The sequence below is a fragment of the Haplochromis burtoni genome, unplaced genomic scaffold (assembly GCF_018398535.1).
Source record: "Haplochromis burtoni strain Fernald_Lab_line unplaced genomic scaffold, NCSU_Asbu1 Contig_525, whole genome shotgun sequence".
Lineage (NCBI taxonomy): Eukaryota > Metazoa > Chordata > Actinopteri > Cichliformes > Cichlidae > Haplochromis > Haplochromis burtoni.
The window spans coordinates 275,362-290,158 of NW_024582886.1; the positions used below are offsets into that span (position 1 = coordinate 275,362).

The following is a 14,797-nucleotide window of genomic DNA, read 5'->3' on the forward strand; positions in this document are numbered from 1 at the left end:
CCCAGACACGGCTAGTGACGTCAGACTGAACAACCGGATAGAGGATTTATAAGAGACCTTCTGTTAGCCAAATATCCACTGGATCATTAGGCATCCAAACCTACAAACGGGTGTTTTCAAAGCCATCTATTGCCACTTTGTGTGGCTCAACTAAATACATGATTCAAGCAGCAAAGTTAAACAACAGGGATTACACTACAGATTTGACTTGTGAGGCCATCATGGTAACATTTTTCCACCACATGAGGTTTGTAAATGTTATTTTAATGTTCAAATGTGTTTTATGCGGTATATTACATCAGTCAGTGGCATTCTGTTAGTACAAGGAACCTTGTATTATTTCATTTTGTAAAACAAAATAAATTTAAGTATAAATAAAAATTGAAAAAAAAAAAGCTCCACACCAGTCTGCATCTATCCTTTATATTACTCTGATCTTGTGGCATGAATGTAAAGGACAACAGGCTATTGTTGCTGAAAGCTGCGCTTGTTTCATACTGATATATACTGTGGCAGTCTCCATTTATGGGTGTGTTCATCTCACTTTGTTAATGACTGGAACTGGACAAACTGAGAGAGCAGTAGCTTTTTTCTAATGATTTGCACATACACGCCACACAATGCTCAAGCCTTTTAATTTAGCTGATTTTTATGATTAATGTACATTTCAAAATCAAGATTTAGCCTGTTTCTGAGCTCAGCAACAACCTCCCCCCCCCAGAGATGTGTGGTCCTTAAAAGATTAAACGATTGACATATGATTTAAAGAATAAGAATTTACAATTCTTTAGTCAGGAAGGAGTGCAGAAAGCTGAAGATGTCTAAGCAGAGTGCTGAAAGGCACAAATGTAATTCAATACAATGTATTTATATTAGAGGTGGACCGCTCCGATATTACGTATCGGTCCGATACTGACGTAAATTACTGGATCGGATATCGGAGAGAAATAAAAAATGTAATCCGATCCATTAAATATCAAAAAAGCACATCAAAAAACTTGCGACATGGCGTAACTTTGCTCATAACCGTAGCACGTCGGAGCAGTGTGCTCACATGATAGAGCGGCTGTGTGTATTTGTAGCCTCGCTACCAAACCAGCAGTTCATCTCAGAGGAAGTTATCTCACAGGGAGGAATAAAGCAAATGTGTAAGTTCATCTCTGAATGTTTGTAAAGCATTTCCACGTTAAGCTTAACAACAGATACATGGAGCGACTGCCTCTTCTCTCTCCCTCCCTCTCCTGCTGCTACTTCCATGTGAAACTGATCAATGATCAGCTGATCGGCTTTTCTGTCGCGAGTCCGTCTCTTTGTTTGTTTATCGCCCACTTTGCACCGGAAAGAGGAAACCAGCGGCTGAACAACAGCAGCACGTTTAAGCTTGATAAGCTGTTGTTAGAATTTATTTAATATTACTTTCTACACCAGGATCTTTTTCTACGTAGCTGACGGCCGGTAACTGTCTAGCAAAGTTTAGCCAGGGGGGCCGATAGGGCATGAACAGGGAAAAGGGGGCACAAAGACATACTTTTCTTTCTTATTCTCATTTAAAATGTCGAGCTTTTAATAAATAATTATCCGAATCTTACACCCAAAGTTTTAATCTGATGTAAAATGTATAGAAGTCCATTACTGTATATAGTAACTATTAAGTCTAATATACCCTAGTAAGCTATAGTACTTTTTCCTTTGGGAAGGTTCATAGTTGCTTTGTTAAATTTGAATTTATTTGAAAATTTTATTTCTGTGATTTTTTCACACTGCATCAAATTAAAGTTGATTACGTCGATTAAGCATCATGAGGTGGAGGGTGGGGGGTTCCCTATTTTTTATTTTTTTTCTGGGAGTTTTAGAACCCTATTAGTTAGGTTGCTTACTCTTTAAAATACCAGAATAGGGAGGATGGAGTAGGTTTAAGTTTATTAGATTGATCAGTGTTGCTGAACTATGAAATATTTTGGGTGCAGTGTATTTTTTACATACAGGTATAACAGAATAGCTTTAGTGTTGTTGTTTATTTAAACTTGAGTATGAACTTATACAAAAAGCAGCAAGATATTAAAAAAACAGTTTTATTGATTAAAACACACTATATTGGATTCATATCGGTATCGGCAGATATCCAAATTTATGATATCGGTATCGGACATAAAAAAGTGGTATCGTGCCATCTCTAATTTATATAGCACCAAATCACAACAACAGTTGCCTCAAGGTGTTTTATAATGTAAGCTAAAGAAAGAAAAACAAATGGTATGCTTTAATTTGATCAAATTTATCTAAGATGATGACAAATGTTTGTGTTGAGGATTATCTTTCTGTAAAAGTCACCGCACACCACTGATTTAAGTGCATTTAGTTTTTATTAATGTTTAGGTGCCTTTACTTTGGTTTTTTATATAAACAAGAGGCAGATGAAAATGAACTTGTATGTGAAGTTGTTTCCTGCAGATTTCTGCATTACCTGTTAGGAAACAAACCGTTTGGAATCACATGCTTTGAATGAAGAGCTGGTCTGACCCTTTGTATAGTTGTAAAGTGGAAGATGGCAGATTCAAGACTTGTTAGAATAAAAACACAACAAAAACAAACAAACAAACAAACAAAGACATGCGAGTGCATGTTACTGACCTTGTCGTCGTTTTCTGGGTTGGAGCTGTGGCCGTCACCATACAGCAGGGCATACTGTCGCCATATCTCAGCGTCACTGCTGTGGCGAGAACTGACCCGACCTAGGAGCTCCTTCAGTTTGGACTGGAGGGCTCCTGCCTGCTCACCTTGGTTGTCTGTCAAGTTCTCAACAACTGCTTTCACCAAGATCTGCAGAATCTGATGGGGAAAAAAACAAGTTTAAACATCATCATGGAAGATCTGATTTACTGATTTAAATGTGTTGCTACAACCTTAATCACTGTTAATCCAACCAGCAACGTTGCTCAAGACCATTAAAACCCCAATGACTGAGAGGCTGGATGGAAAATAATGGGCTTATGGGAAATGTGGTTTTCAGTTTTTATTTTTAAACTTGAATTTGTGATGGTATTACAGAAGTCTTTAAATAAATAGAGTTACTAGTCTGCTCATAATTATGCCAGTTTGCCACAGTTAGTACAGTTATTAGTACAATAAATAAATAATACAGTCAAAAAATAAATAAATGAAAAACAAATAACACAAGGAAGGAAACTTCTGCATGTAATACTTAAGCTTACTATTGGAACACAGATGAGTAATCAGAGGCCAATTGCACCAATAGAGTTTCGCTCTGATCATAAACTAAGCCAATCATGACTTTTTAAGTCATTCTAAGTCTGTTGCAACATCTAGGTTTAAGCCGCCTTCTTGGTATGACTTGGTGTAAATCTTATGGCTAGCCAGGAGCCAAAGTCAAAATTAGTACCGACATTAGGCATCACATGTTGACTTTACAACAAGCAAACTTTTAGGTGGTAAGGACAAAAGCCATCAGCTGGACATATACAAACATGAGGAGATTAAAGGTTTCAATAGCTGTCATGGTCAGGTCCCATCTTATCTTAAACACTTTTATAATACCGTATCAACCCATTAGAGCACTTTGCTCTGAGACTGCAGGCTTATGAGTATATAAAAGGAGAATGGTACCCCTTTTCTGTGGAAGCAGTTTGGATTCAGGAGACAGACACCTTCTCTACTTTTAAGATTACGGTAGGCTTAAAATGCTCCTTTTGTTAAATAGTTAGGGTTGGATGAGGTGACCCTGAATCCTCCATCAGTTACTTTGCAATAAACTTGGCGGTGGCTATCATGGAAGATATGATTTACTGATTTGTGTTGCTGCACCCGTTAATGTACCGGTACCACTTTGCATGTAGAGCCTTACCTTACAATAATAAGAGCCTTGAGGTGAATGTTTGGGGCTTTCTAGATAAAAACTGACTTGAAATTGATTAAGCCTGGTTCTGTCGCAGATTTCTTGCTTTTAAAAGGGATTAAGATTCGTGTTGAAGTGTCAGGGTGTGAAATTAGGTGCAATAGTACTAATTTCTGTGTTGAGAGAAAACAAGAATAACAGGCAAAAAGTTTCTAGGAAGTTCATTTCAAGTTCTATCCAAAAATGGAAAAGAAAATCTCCTCCCTGTGAACAGTAACTGTAAGGAAATGAATGCATGTGCAACTATAGCCCCCATTTAACCCCATGAAGCACATTCTGCTGTAGATTTCTTGCTGTTAAAAGAGTGTTTCCTTTCCAGCATCAAGTGCTTGCTTATAGGCATTTTGTCTAATTGTTTAGGGTTTTCTCTGTATATACATCTACCATCCATCCATTCGCTTCCGCTTATCCTTTTCAGGGTCGCGGGGGGCGCTGGAGCCTATCCCAGCTGTCATAGGGCGAAAGGCGGGGTCCACCCTGGACAGGTCGCCAGTCTGTCGCAGGGCCAACACACAGAGACAGACAACCATTCGCACTCACATTCACACCTATGGGCAATTTAGAATAATCAATTAACCTATCCCCACAACCGTTAGGTAAAAACCCTGTGGGGTCTTTACCTAACGGTTGCTTTGGTTTGTTGCTGTATGAATAAAACTAAAATTAAAATCAAACACTGTCTGATATATCTCTCTGACCTTACTGAAGCGCCATCTCTGCACTGTAGTTTGTGTTGCACCACAACTCAGCCCCTGATTTTTTTAAGCTGACAAAACTGTATTCATTTTGTATTTCTTTTTCTTTGTACAGTGTGACTCAGTGTGTTGTCCTGTCATGAGCCTGGCAGAGTCTAATGCATAACTTTATGCTAACCTTACCGGAACAAATGCATAGCATTTCCTTTATCCGTTTCCCTGTGATTGGCACTCGTAAGCTTCGTAAGCATCAGGTGTCAGATCATATTCTCAAAAATGTTCTGAAACCCAGCAGCAGAAACCCTGACTGGCATTATTCTCATCCATGGACATGTGGAGATTTTCCAAGTTTTCCACCTCAGTGGGCAACAGAGTGCAGTATCAGCATCAGTCTGAAGACATTTTGTCTTTCTGGTCATTCATTTGTCATTTTTGCCTCGTTCCCCTGAGTCTTATCTACCATTTGCTTTCGTTATGATTGACTTTGAGTTCTAATAAATATGGCTCACTATCAAAATGTAATGACTTGTGGCTATAATAGAACCTAGGTCACAATAACTGGACCATGTTCTGGATTCGAACCCCGACCTGTTAATAGAATTTGACAGACCATTTCTCATATTGACAGTAACATTACTTTAATCTACACAGCATCTGCCTTTTGTCTTTACAGACACTGTGTGTCAGAAGGTTGCCGGTTCGAGCCCCAGCTCCGACAGTCTCAGTTGTTGTGTCCTTGGGCAAGACACTTCACCCGTTGCCTACTGGTGGTGGTCAGAGGGCCCGGTGGCGCCAGTGTCCGGCAGCCTCGCCTCTGTCAGTGCGCCCCAGGGTGGCTGTGGCTACAATGTAGCTGCCATCACGTGTGTGTGAATGGGTGGATGACTGGATGTGTAAAGCGCTTTGGGGTCCTTAGGCACTAAGTAAAGCGCTACACAAATACAGACCATTTACCATTTATTTCTGCCATGTACCAGTTCCCCAACCCCCACCAGTTAGTGAACCATCTGCCAGGTTGCACTGCAGTCACATTTAAGATAAATCAACTGCAAGGCTATGGAGCAGAGACTGTAACATCATGTTAGACATCCTGCAAAACACCTCAGAGGTGTGCTGACGGACACATCCTCTACATCTGTTCAAACTCCAACACACTAAGTGTGATTTTAAGAGGGTAATCTGTAGTTCAGTCTGTTTGATGGGATTTTCCAGTGAATTCTTGTGAATGTGGCAGTGCAAGTACATCTGTAAGTATTAGTTTTGTATTTTGGTATTTATCACTCTGGTGAAAAGTGATATTTAAAGGAAAAAACTGAATGAATCGATTAAGATTCCTGTTGAAGTGTCAGGGTGTTAAATTAGGTGGAAAAGTACTAATTTCTGTGTTGAGAGAAAACAAGAAAAACATGGATAACAGGCAAAGAGTTTCTAGGAAGTTCATTTCTACCCAAAAATGGAAAAGAAAGTCTCCTCCCTGTGCATAGTAACTGTAAGGAAATGAATGCATGTGCGTCTATATCCCCCATTTAACCCCATGAGGCACAAAAGCTGAGTCATGTGACCACCAGCTCCTCTGTCAGTAGCCCTTTCCACATTCCAGAGGACAGCAATCCTTGGTGGCCCCTCCCACCTTCTGAGCCTGCGATGAAAAACTAACACAAAAAGCACATAAAATGAAATAAGGCAAAAACGTTGCTTCTAAATTTGTTACTGTGATCTAATGAAATTAACAGTCTGTCACCACCAGTTATGCAAAGCAGCATTTTAAGGTGAATCGAAGTAAAAACAGACGGGTAAAAATAGAACAGCTATTTAAAGTACAGACTTTCAAGCTTTGACAGACTTTTCGGTGATGAACTTAGGGGACAGTACTACATTTTATTAAAGTAGTCATATAAAAATATTTAATCATCTCATACACGCCAGCACACACGGGCCTGGCTGTCGCAAATCGGCATTCAACATCGCTAGTGCTGTTGAAATGACCCAGTCCAAAGTCAGCGGCACCTGACTTTGGACTGGTTTTAATTGCGTTCCCTTGATGATGATCTGCACGAGCTTGACATCTACATTATACAAAATACAGAAGACTGCAACATCATCCATTGGTTTCTGAACTTTACCCTTTAAAGCCTTATTTGCTTTTATTATTCAAATGTTTTTATTACATAAAAAGCACCTTGAATTAATTGGAATAATTTAACAAGAAAAAAGATCGAGTAGAGGATTAAAGCAGGAAAAAAGCCAGAAGTTGAAAATGCCACAAATGAAGAGGGATGGCTGTCAGAAGCTACTCTTAAGGAAGGGAAACAATCAGGACAGGCAGGTGTATGCCAAATTACACAGGAACTGGACTGAATATCAAAAGCAGCAGCCATCTGTGAAACACAGTGGAGCTTCTGTCAAGGTTTGGTGCAGCACTTCAGGCAGTGGTAATGGCGAGCTTGTCAAAATCGAACAAGTTCTATGTTCACTGAATTATAAACACAGAAAAGTACAGTGAGATTCTGATCCACCAGTACCATCTGTAATCCAGGTCAAACAGATTGACCTGGATTTAAAACAAAGTTGAACACACATGTGGGCAGTGGGCCAGTCGCGGCTGGCCTTTGCAGAGCCTGAATCTCAACATTATTGGAGCAGTGTGGGGTTATCTAGACAGAGAACAGAACAAAAGGCAGGCAAGATTCAAGGAAGAGCTTTGGGCCATCGTTGTAGAAGCCTGGAGTCTGAGTCAGACTGCAGCTGTTCGGGGACCGAATTCTAACACACAAAAAAGTGGTTGCTATGACTACTTGCAATCTGTTGCGTGATATTTTAAAAAAAATACAATTCCCAATTTTTCCTAGTTGCAAGGAGGTTGTAGTCTTGTTCTCACTCTAGTGTGACTGAGCTATCATTAGTCACAGTTGATATTACTAAACACTCCTTTTACAGCACTCCTTATTAAATGTGCAATTTCATGCTCTTTTCCGTGAAAGGGCTTTGGTGTTAGGTTGTCTGTAGGAGATTGTCGGCCATTAATAAACTGTTCAAGAAAACTGTGTTCTGAGAAGATATTTAAAAATGAGGAGGAGGCAAGCAGAGAACTAAAGACCGAGTGAGCTGCTCTGAAGCTGCTGCTGCTGACCTTTTCAACCGGTGTGCTTTTACATCTTCCAACCTTATTGAAGAGGCTGACCAGGACACAACCTGCATAAATGACCATTTTGGTTGTTTGAAACAGAGAAGACAAAGAGGGACACAACAAAAGAGAGAAAAGAAGAAGATCATGTATTGTGGGATAAATGTGACTCTGTTTGTATATTTAATTCCGAGGCCCACAGGATCTCTGAGTCAGAGCTGTGATTTTATCCATTCCCATTAGGCTGGAAGACGTCTTCTTCAAAGTTAATTGCTCAAAACTACGTGAGTAAAATGACTGCAGGGCTGAAGCAGACCATTAACAATGGAAATACTACCACTGGCTGTCTCGCCTTGTTTATTCAAAGCTGATGGTTAATTTCTTATTTAGAATGCATCAGTTGCTGTGGAATTAATGAGCTGTGACTACAAGAGGCTTTTCCTTCAGAGTTTCTAAATGACTCGGCATGAGTGACCACAGTGATAAAGATTAACAGTTTCACCTGCTCGGTGTGTTGTGATTGGACAACAGATCACGTTTCCCCGTCTCACAAAGCTCTGAGACTTTGCACAGAGTAGAAGAGGTGGATAAAGCCAAAACGCTGAACTTGAGCCAAGTATTCCAGAATTTAGAGAAATGTATATCTTTTGTTTCAAAAGTTCTTCCTTTCAACACAGACAAAGCTTCATTTGCAGAAAGTCAGTTAATTGGTGCAACTTATTAGGAGCACTGCAAGGTGAAAGAAATACAGAGAGCAAAGGGACCAATTCCTGCTTCACAGCTCTGTCTCATGTGTTCAAGTCAGACATTTTTATTTGTTATTTTTGACCATGGTGAGCTAAACCTAACAGATTTCAGGAGACATAGAAGAGAAGCTTTATCCAGCCAGGTATAGTTTATTGTTTGCCAAGCTGTGTCTCATTAGACACGCAGCCTAGAATAAATGTTTCCCCATTCTACATGGAACAAAAGAAGAGACTAAGTGCAGTCACGTACCTGGATGTCCTTGTAGTTCTCCCTCAGGTCCATAAGACGGTGGTATGCCTTGATGGCTTCAGCAAAATCTCCGATGTCAGTGCTAACAACAATGAAGTTCTCCCAGATCTGCCAGTGTTCGTAATTACACTTAAGGGCTTCCTGCAGGGTTCGAAAAGCCTTATTTCTGCCAATGACAAAAAGGAGAGACAAGTTAGAAGTAGATCAATAAATGTGTTGAACAGAGTTCTAGGAAGTTCTAGGCTTGGTTCATTTCAAAACTGCTTATTTGGAGTATTTTTATTGTTTGTTTATCTGTACATTATAAATACATAAATAAATATCTGTAACCATCCAGACAGTGTTCAAAGTTCTGGGAAGTTCTGATGCTTGTAACGACTGCTGTGAAGACTGTCTCAGCAGGCAGGCAGAGATGACTGTAAACTGGGACAGGCAAGATACTATTGTACAGCAAAGCTTAAGAAAGCACTGGATTTACTTCTGAATGACTAAATGACAGCATGGGACACCCTGAATGAGAGCGACTTCACTCATCTGTAATGGCAAGTTTGTCATACAGTTCAATTCAGAATTACTTTGGTCTAAATTCCTTTTGTAGACACTAGGGAAGACAGACAATGGTTAAGTATTAATAAATTCCATTCCACTAAGCTGTTTCCCCCCCACACAGATTTAATGATGAAGCTAGATCAAAAAGAAGCTCACAGTTCGCATGCAGTGGGATAATTAGAAAGAAACAGCTGTGCTTATCAACAGAAAAATTCAGGTTATCTTCAACAACTCAACGGCCTCCTTCTGTCATCAAAGAGAACGGGGCTGTAAAACTTTCACGGAGCGTCCTCCACAGTAAGCAGACACTGACACCAGCTGAGGACTGTCTACACTAACTACAGATGAACAACAGCCTCCGTTTTAAAGCAGTTACTGCTGATAACAAAAACAGTTAACTTCTGCTCTGTTTCATGAAAGTCTCCGTATATTGAGGAGCAATAATTAGGGTTTCCCCCTAAAACCTCAGCATGATGACTAAGTGAAGAGCTTTAGGACAGAGCAAGTTTTGGCGATACAAACTTTTGAGCTGCAAAGCACACCAAGTGCAGACTGCACACTTATTCAGAAAACATCTCCCTCTACTAAAAACCAACACTCCTAGTAGTAACTATCACAACTACAACAGGCATAAGACGTGATTTTTGTTCACAGATTTTATGCAATATGCAGTAAATTCAGTACAACTGATTCATTTAAATACTCTTTTCCTGAAAGGGAAACTCTTTATGCCACAAGGCTGCAAAAACACTCTTGTCCCAAACTATCAGCCACAGAAATGACCCTCTTTAATATATCCAGTAGCTTTTTAATGTCAAGAGAAGGCTTTTCACTGCTGTCCACAGTGTGTTCTTTTGTTGTGTCTCTCATAACATCTGCAGATGGCCGCCCCTCCCTCATCTGCCAGAGGTTTCTTCCTGTTGAAAGGGATTTTTTTCCTTACCACTGTTGCCAGGTGCTTGCTCAAAGAGGTTTGCGTAACTGTTGGGGTTTTCTCTGTATTATATAGCAGCGGTCCCCAACCCTCGGGCCATGGACTGGTACCGGTCTGTGAGTCGTTTAGTACCAGGCTGCGAGAGGTGAGGCTCGGGTGTGAAATTTATGTTTTTTGGGGTTTTTATCGTTTTTTATCTTTATTTTATATCGTTTTTATCAATAACTTGGTTTCTCCTGGTTCTTTTCACGTGTGTTATGAATAAATTTTCTTGTTTTTGGTACCGGTACTGGTTTTATTTTGTTGTATTTATCCACGACACCTTGAAGGCCGGTCTGTGAAAATATTGTCGGACATAAACCAGTCCGTGGCGCAAAAAAGGTTGGGAACCGCTGTTATATAGGGTCTCTACCTTACAATATAAGGGGTCTTGAGGCAACGGTTGCTTTGGTTTGTTGCTGTATAAATAAAACTAAAATTAAAATGAACTACTGTCTGAAATATCTCTCTGAACTTACTGAAGCGCCATCTCTGCACTTTCAGTTTGTGTTGCACCACAACTCAGCATCTAATCTGTACTGTTTGACCACTAATTGACCTTCCATTCAAGCCCAATGACATGCATGTTAGTTGAATTAATTAAAAGCTTTACCCATATGTGCATTCATGTTACAATGCCTAAGTTGGGAAGGTTCAAGTCCATTCGTAAGACTGGTCTTAACATTAAACAACTTTCCAGTTAAATCGCTGATTTTTTTAAGCTGACAAAACTGTATTCATTTTGTATTTCTTTTTCTTTGTACAGTGTGACTCAGTGTGTTGTCCTGTCATGAGCCTGGCAGAGTCTAATGCATAACTTTATGCTAACCTTACCGGAACAAATGCATAGCATTTCCTTTATCCGTTTCCCTGTGATTGGTACTTGTAAGCTTCGTAAGCATCAGGTGTCAGATCATATTCTCAAAAATGTTCTGAAACCCAGCAGCAGAAACCCTGACTGGCATTATTCTCATCCATGGACATGTGGAGATTTTCCAAGTTTTCCACCTCAGTGGGCAACAGAGTGCAGTATCAGCATCAGTCTGAAGACATTTTGTCTTTCTGGTCATTCATTTGTCATTTTTGCCTCGTTCCCCTGAGTCTTATCTACCATTTGCTTTCGTTATGATTGACTTTGAGTTCTAATAAATATGGCTCACTATCAAAATGTAATGACTTGTGGCTATAATAGAACCTAGGTCACAATAACTGGACCATGTTCTGGATTCGAACCCCGACCTGTTAATAGAATTTGACAGACCATTTCTCATATTGACAGTAACATTACTTTAATCTACACAGCATCTGCCTTTTGTCTTTACAAAGGCTACTAATTCCTATTGGTGTTCCAACTTTTCTGGATTACTTACAGCCCCCTCTGTCTGCATAAAAGCAGTGTTGGAACACACTGTGGTGCCATAGCCTCGTGAGCATCAGTTGAACAGTATTGACTACAGAAAGTAGTGTGTTGCTACAAAAATGTTGAGAGAAAGGTAATTAACAATGGAAGAGAGACAGACCATCATGACACTTAAAAATGTAGTCCGTTCCTACAGAGAAATCACAAATAAAGTCAAGATGTCAGTGAGCACAGTTTCCTTCACCATCAAAAGGGACTCAGAAACTCTGACAGGAAGAGGTCTGGCAGACCCAACGCCACAAATGAATCTGAGGACACGTTTCTGAGAGTTCACAGGACAATGGCTTCAAGTACAGCTTAGTCTCAGTTTTAACTGTGAAGAGAAGACTTTGAGCTGCAGGTTTGTCTCTTTGTCAGAATAAGACAAAGAGGCTTGGCTGGGCCATGGAACACCGCCATAGGACTACTGAAGTCTGGAGAAGGTATTATGCACTGATGAATCAAAATTTGAAATCTTCGGTTCTTCACGCAGGATCTCTGTAGGCGAAGGGATGGCTCCATACTGTGTGGCATCAACTGTCAAACATGGAGGAGGAAGTGTGTTGTTCTAACACAGCATTCTGCAGCACCATGCAAAACCCTCTGATCTGCCTAGCTGGTCAGGGGTTCATGCTACAGCAAGATAATGACCCAAAACGTACATCCAAGCTGTGCCAGAACTACCTCAGAAGAACAAGATGGTAAGCTTGAAAACATGGAGTGGCCAGCACAGTCTCCAGACTTAAACCCCATCGAGCTGGTTTGGGATGAACTGGACAGAAGGGTGATAGCAAAGCAACCTACAAGTGTCACACATTTATAGAAACTGGAAACGGATATGAGAAGAACTTTCTGAACAATATTTGATTTCTATTGTAGAAAGAATGCCCGGGTGTGTTCAGCTGTTATATCTGCCAAAGGTGGCTACTTTGAGAAGTTTAAGATACATTTTGATTCCATGATTTCTTTGACAATTCCAATTGATTATTTGTATTGTGCTTTCATTTCAGAGTGGAATGAGGCATCAAACTGCATAATTTTCAATAAAAAAAATGGAAAAATGGGGTGTGTTCTAAAACTTTTGACCAGTAGAGTACGTTGAGCACGTTTTGTAATCAGTCTGCACATTGTAGTTTCAATAAGGTGGACATCCAGCATCATATTGAAAGAAGACTAGTGTAAAATAAGAAGCATAAGGAAGAACCTTAGGAATGCTCCCAGAGACTGTAGTTTAGAAATCTGAAGAGATAACTAAGGTGGGTGGTAAAATCCACTACATGGAGGTGTATGTCATTCTGTTTTAGAAACTAAATACCAGCAATAGCAATTTAGAGAGATATGGACAAACTTAGATGCAGTTGACCTCTGACCTTTCTGTCATCATCACCTTTGGGCACATTTATCCTGCCCAAGTTATTTTGAAAGACTACTGGAGCGTTTTCCAGTCTGCTGGGTGTGGATGGTTTCAAACACTTTGCTGCTTACGGCAGAAATCCTATTGGACAAAAGTCAACCCATTCTATTACCTGGCACACACGTTCTTACACCAACAAGTTTCCAATATGCACTACACTCATACTCACTTCATTTGGAGGCGAATGTAAGCTGTAGAAAGGTTGTTCCATGCTTCTGCATTCTGGATGAAGGTGGGGTAGGGGGTTGGGCGAGACACAGGTCAGTGAGGGAAAGAAGACAGTGGGGAAAAGTAAGTAAAGAATAACAAAAAAATCCTACAAGACACAATTTTCAGGTTTATGCACATAAAGAAAAGCTGGAGTGACTATTAAACCCTCACCAAATGAAATGGTGTGTTGAAACGAGAGACGGCTAGCGTCTATATATTTGCTGTGCACTAACTGTGTGCTATGAACATAAATTTATTGAAACGTTCACTTTGGGAGGACCAAGCAGAAACAACCTCCGAGACTGAAAAATAATCACAACTGCCACAAACTGCGTTAGCTCAGTTAGCACTTCAGGCTGTCTAGAGACTCCCACAAACTTCACTTCATTAAAAAGCATGTTTACAGCCTGTTTAAATCATTTTTTCCAGTGGTCTACAGAAAATCTCCCCTTCGTAACAGTTGTCTGCAGGGTGCCCTTTTTCCATTACGCAAGGCGTAAAGTGAGCCATGTAGTTCCTTTGACATCTATACACATGCAACAGTAGTTGATAGTTGTCTACTAGCTTCACATCTACTTGTTCTACTCACTGTACTTGACATCTCTATGTCTGTCACTAAAATAATGTTATGTAATATGTAATTTAATATGGCCCTCTGCTTGGTACAACCATCCAAGAAGTGAAATTTGAGTATTTTATTAGTCTGTCAGTCCTGCAAGCTTACCAGCATTAGGACAAAACACTAAGGCTGCTGAGGTTTCAAAATGTGGAGCTCAAAACAAATAGGTGCTGTTACAGTGGCAATGTCCACTGTACAGTGGTACATGCCAACCTGTGGTGTCGCCCACACCAACACAACCACTATGAACCACCTGCCAGATTTGCCTCCCTGTGACTTTGTCCAGTTCCCAAAAGTGAAAGATGCAGTATATATACAATTACTCAGTTGTATATAGTATTTGTATTTGTATTCTATTTTTATCTTATTGTATATTTATTTTATTGTATTCTACTGTATATAGTATTTTATTCTATTCTGTACAGTTGTGTACTGTATTTATTCTTATTGTATTCTAATTTTTGCCTCATAACTTTTGCACTGTCCACTTCCTGCTGTGACAAAACAAATTTCCCACGTGTGGGACTAATAAAGGTTATCTTATCTTATCTTATCTTAAAGCTGTAGCTGATGCTTTGGACATTACTGAAATAAACTGCATGATTTATTTGTGTTAAAAAAAAATCTTCATGCACTAGCAGCCTCAAGCAAACCCACATTACTTGGCCTTTAAAACTAAGGATGGACTTGGAGAAAAGACATTATGTCAAAGAGTGTTCCTAAAAAGAAAGAGACTGTGTGTGTAGGTACTCACGTCTGGCTCCAGTCCCACACACCTCTGGAAAGCCTTAGCAGCTCCCTCATAGCCCTCCAGGGCAAAGTAGGCACAACCAAGAGAAAACCACACACCGAGCTGTGCACACACACATACACACGCACATGCACACAAAAGGTTTGTATTGAAG

General features: G+C 40.0%; 1 protein-coding gene across 1 annotated transcript in view; it reads right to left on the reverse strand.

The window, feature by feature from the left end:
• Positions 1-2,184: 2,184 nt before the first annotated feature.
• ttc27 (tetratricopeptide repeat domain 27) overlaps positions 2,185-14,797 on the reverse strand; it is a gene marked incomplete in the record, with an annotated part of 90,612 nt that continues 77,999 nt past the window's right edge. Inside the window, 4 exon segments of the mRNA XM_042214160.1 lie at positions 2,185-2,829; positions 8,729-8,894; positions 13,233-13,285; positions 14,647-14,745. Coding sequence (XP_042070094.1) covers positions 2,461-2,829; positions 8,729-8,894; positions 13,233-13,285; positions 14,647-14,745 — 687 coding nt within the window.